Below are 2,976 nucleotides of genomic sequence, written 5' to 3'. Positions count from 1 at the left end.
TTAGACTGGATCTAAGGAAGAAATTCTTTCCAGTGAGGGTGGTGAAACCCTGGCAGGGGTTGCCCCGAGAGGGGGTGGAGGCCCCATCCCTGGGACCATTCCAGGCCAGGTTGGCCGGGGCTGTGAGCAACCTGATGTGGTTCAAGGTGTCCCTGCTCCTGCAGGGGGGTTGGGCTGGGTGGGCTCTGGGGGTCCCTTCCCACCCAAACCATTCTGTGATTCTATAAGACTAACACGCACACAGACTGTCACGTAACCTTCCTTCCCCCACCTTTTACTCCCAGCTGTAAGTGCTACACTTCAGGTGGAGCCAGAAATGGCAAAGTCTTGCATAATGGCACAGCAAGAGACTTATCCCGGAAGATTTCAGGTGCCTTTTACAAAAAAGAGCAGTGAAACGTTGGCGATGTGAAAGGTCGAGATCATCTTTGCTCTTAAATTCCTGCCAGAAGCAAGGCACGCTGTTTCAGGGATACGAAATCCTTTGCACACAGTGTCTCTAATGTGAGCGACCACACCAAGGTCGTTTAAAGCACAAGTGAAAGGATAAAGTTAAACAAAGCTGCTGTCACGACTGCCAGGAGATATTTTAGACCAGATAAGAGCAGAAATCAAACGCAGACTAAAGTGGCTTTTCAAGACACTCCCACCCTGAGAGCCAAGAGCCTGGCAGAGCCTCGATCATCACTTACAAAGCTGCGACATCGGGGCAGGACCTGGAGCCTTATTCCGTAGCACAGAAGCCATCCCAAGTATCGCTGAGGTATCGCCTGTCCTCTGCAAGGTCACGGCCGTCTCTCCCCTCCTGGAGGCCCTAAGCTCAAGCTGGGCAGGCGGTGGCTTCTCCAGAACTGGTTCTCCTCGTGCCGGAGGTGCCCCGCAGTGCCAAGCCAGCAGCGAGGCAGCTCTCATCTCCCGGGGCAGCCCCGCAGAGTGCCGGAACCCCACCATCACCCTTTCCGTTGGGTAATTTTAATTTAATTTTAATCTAAACAAGGTCCACGGAGGGCCCAGCAACCCGTCTCCGAAGCATAAGGACGGGGCGAGCACGCGGTGATGCTCCCCCTGCACATCCTCCAGACTTCCAGAGCCGGAGGGGGAGGTCTGCCACCCACAGCCCTCGGGGCCAGAGGAGCCCAGAGCTGGGGAGGGCAGAGAAACCCAGCACAAACCCTGCAGCAGCCCCGCCACATCCCATCACCTGGCTCTGGACTCGGCTCCCGCAGCTTGATTTGAAATTTAAGCAACGCAGGCAGGGCTGGAAACTTACCCACGATGTTTGGGTGCTGGAGGTTTTTCAAGATCTTGGCTTCATCGTTCAGTCTCTGCTGATAGACGTTTTCCTTGCCGCCCTTGCATTTGGAATAAATTTTCTTCACGGCCCAAGGGGAGCGAGACAAACCTCTGGGAGATCTGCACGGGCAAAGCCACACAGCTCGGGACCGCTCCGTCTGTAAGCGGCACCGCGGTTTAAAGCTCGCACGGGTTGATGGGGAGCTATTCTGGAGAGCGTCTGCCTTTGTTTTGGGGAATTAATGATAAACGAGGTTAAAAGAAACTGAAGTTTGCTAATGTGAGCACGGCAGAGGCGTGTGGTGACGCTTCGCCCGTGTACCGGGCTCCTCCATCAAATTCTTGAGCATTTCACAACAGGGATTGTATCGATGCTCGTTTTCAGGTGGAGGAGCGGAGGCTCGGGGAGGGAAGCAGCTCGCCCAGCAGGCCAAGACAGAGCGAGGAACGGAGCCCAAACGCCTGAATTTCAGGCCAGGGAACGGCTGATGGGGTTATCCCAAAACGCCAGGCTCCTTCCCAGCACCAGGGACAGCTGTGACAAACCATTCCGTGATTCAATCGCTTTCCCTCCCCTATATTATTCCTAGAGGAACACAAAGATGCCAAGCCTGGTTCCCACCTGCGCTCTCGCCCCTACCTTTTCATCAAGTAGACATTGACCCCAGTGCCGGATCCAAGCTTCTGCATGAAGGGAGAGGCTGGGATAGTGACAGAAACAAGCCCCCCATCTAAAAAGAGAAGAGAAACCCAGGCCCATCAGTCTCTGATGTTCAAGCCTGATCTTAGGTGCAGCTTTTTGGTCTTGCCTACCCTCTGGGTTAAGCAACTGTAGCGGGTTTGGCTGGGACAGAGTTAATTTTCTCCACAGCATCTCGGAGGGGGCCCCATTTCGGATTTGCGATTAATACGGTGTTGATAACGCAGGGGCAGGTTTTTTTGCACAGCCTCAAGGCCTTTCTGCTTCTCCCACTGTTGGTCAGGGGGGGTACAAGGAGCTTGGAAGGGACATGGTGGGGACAACAGACCCCAAATGCCAACAGGGACATCCCGGACCATATGATGTCGTGTTCAGCAATAAAGCTGGGGAGGAGGAGGAGAAAGAGGAAGGGGGGACATTCGGAGCCATGGCAGTTGTCTTCAAGTCAGTGGGGAGGCCCAAACACCCGCGGGCCGATGGGGAGCGGCGAGCGAATTCCTGAGTTTGCTTCGCTTACGCACCCAGCTTTCGCTTCACCGATCGAACCGGTCTCATCTCAACGCATGAGTTTTTTCGCTTTTACCCTTCCGATTCTCTCCCCCATCCCGCTGGGGGGAGCGAGCGAGCAGGGCCGAGCTGCCCGCGGGGGTTAAAACCACGACACCCGCCCCACAGGCTGGTTTGACACCCGTGGCAAAGCCTTGGGTTTCCCTGTTTAGGGCTCACACCTGAACGCGACTGACTGGGCTTCTCCTTGGGGGCCGGGCTCTTTTCAGACTTGAAGGCTTCCATCGCCACAAACCGTTCCGATGCCTGCGACAGAGGAGAGGCTTAATGACACCTCCACCCCCCAAAAATGCCGGAGGGAAGCCTGGCACTGGTGCCCCAAGGGAATCGCAAGCGATGCGGCCCCAAGGGGGGGCTGGCAGGGGGGTGGGAAGTGTCCCCAGCGTGCTCCCACCAGGACGGGGACCCTCCAGCCC

At 56.0% G+C, this 2,976-nt stretch overlaps 1 protein-coding gene across 1 annotated transcript in view; it reads right to left on the bottom strand.

Annotated features, from left to right (window-relative positions):
* Positions 1 to 2,798, bottom strand: part of PBK (PDZ binding kinase) — a 9,213-nt gene extending 6,415 nt beyond the window's left edge. Inside the window, exons 1-3 of the mRNA XM_009645274.2 lie at positions 2,722 to 2,798; positions 1,934 to 2,024; positions 1,271 to 1,413 (exon numbers count right to left, since the gene is read on the bottom strand). Of these exons, the coding sequence (XP_009643569.1) occupies positions 1,271 to 1,413; positions 1,934 to 2,024; positions 2,722 to 2,785 (298 nt within the window). The 5' untranslated portion in view covers positions 2,786 to 2,798. The remainder of the gene's footprint in view (positions 1 to 1,270; positions 1,414 to 1,933; positions 2,025 to 2,721) is intronic.
* Between the last annotated feature and the right edge of the window lie 178 nt (positions 2,799 to 2,976).

Source organism: Egretta garzetta, unplaced genomic scaffold (genome assembly GCF_000687185.1).
Source record: "Egretta garzetta isolate BGI_Z169 unplaced genomic scaffold, ASM68718v1 scaffold218, whole genome shotgun sequence".
NCBI lineage: Eukaryota > Metazoa > Chordata > Aves > Pelecaniformes > Ardeidae > Egretta > Egretta garzetta.
The sequence above is the reverse complement of the archived record's forward strand: the minus strand, read 5'-3'. Positions and strand labels throughout refer to the sequence as shown.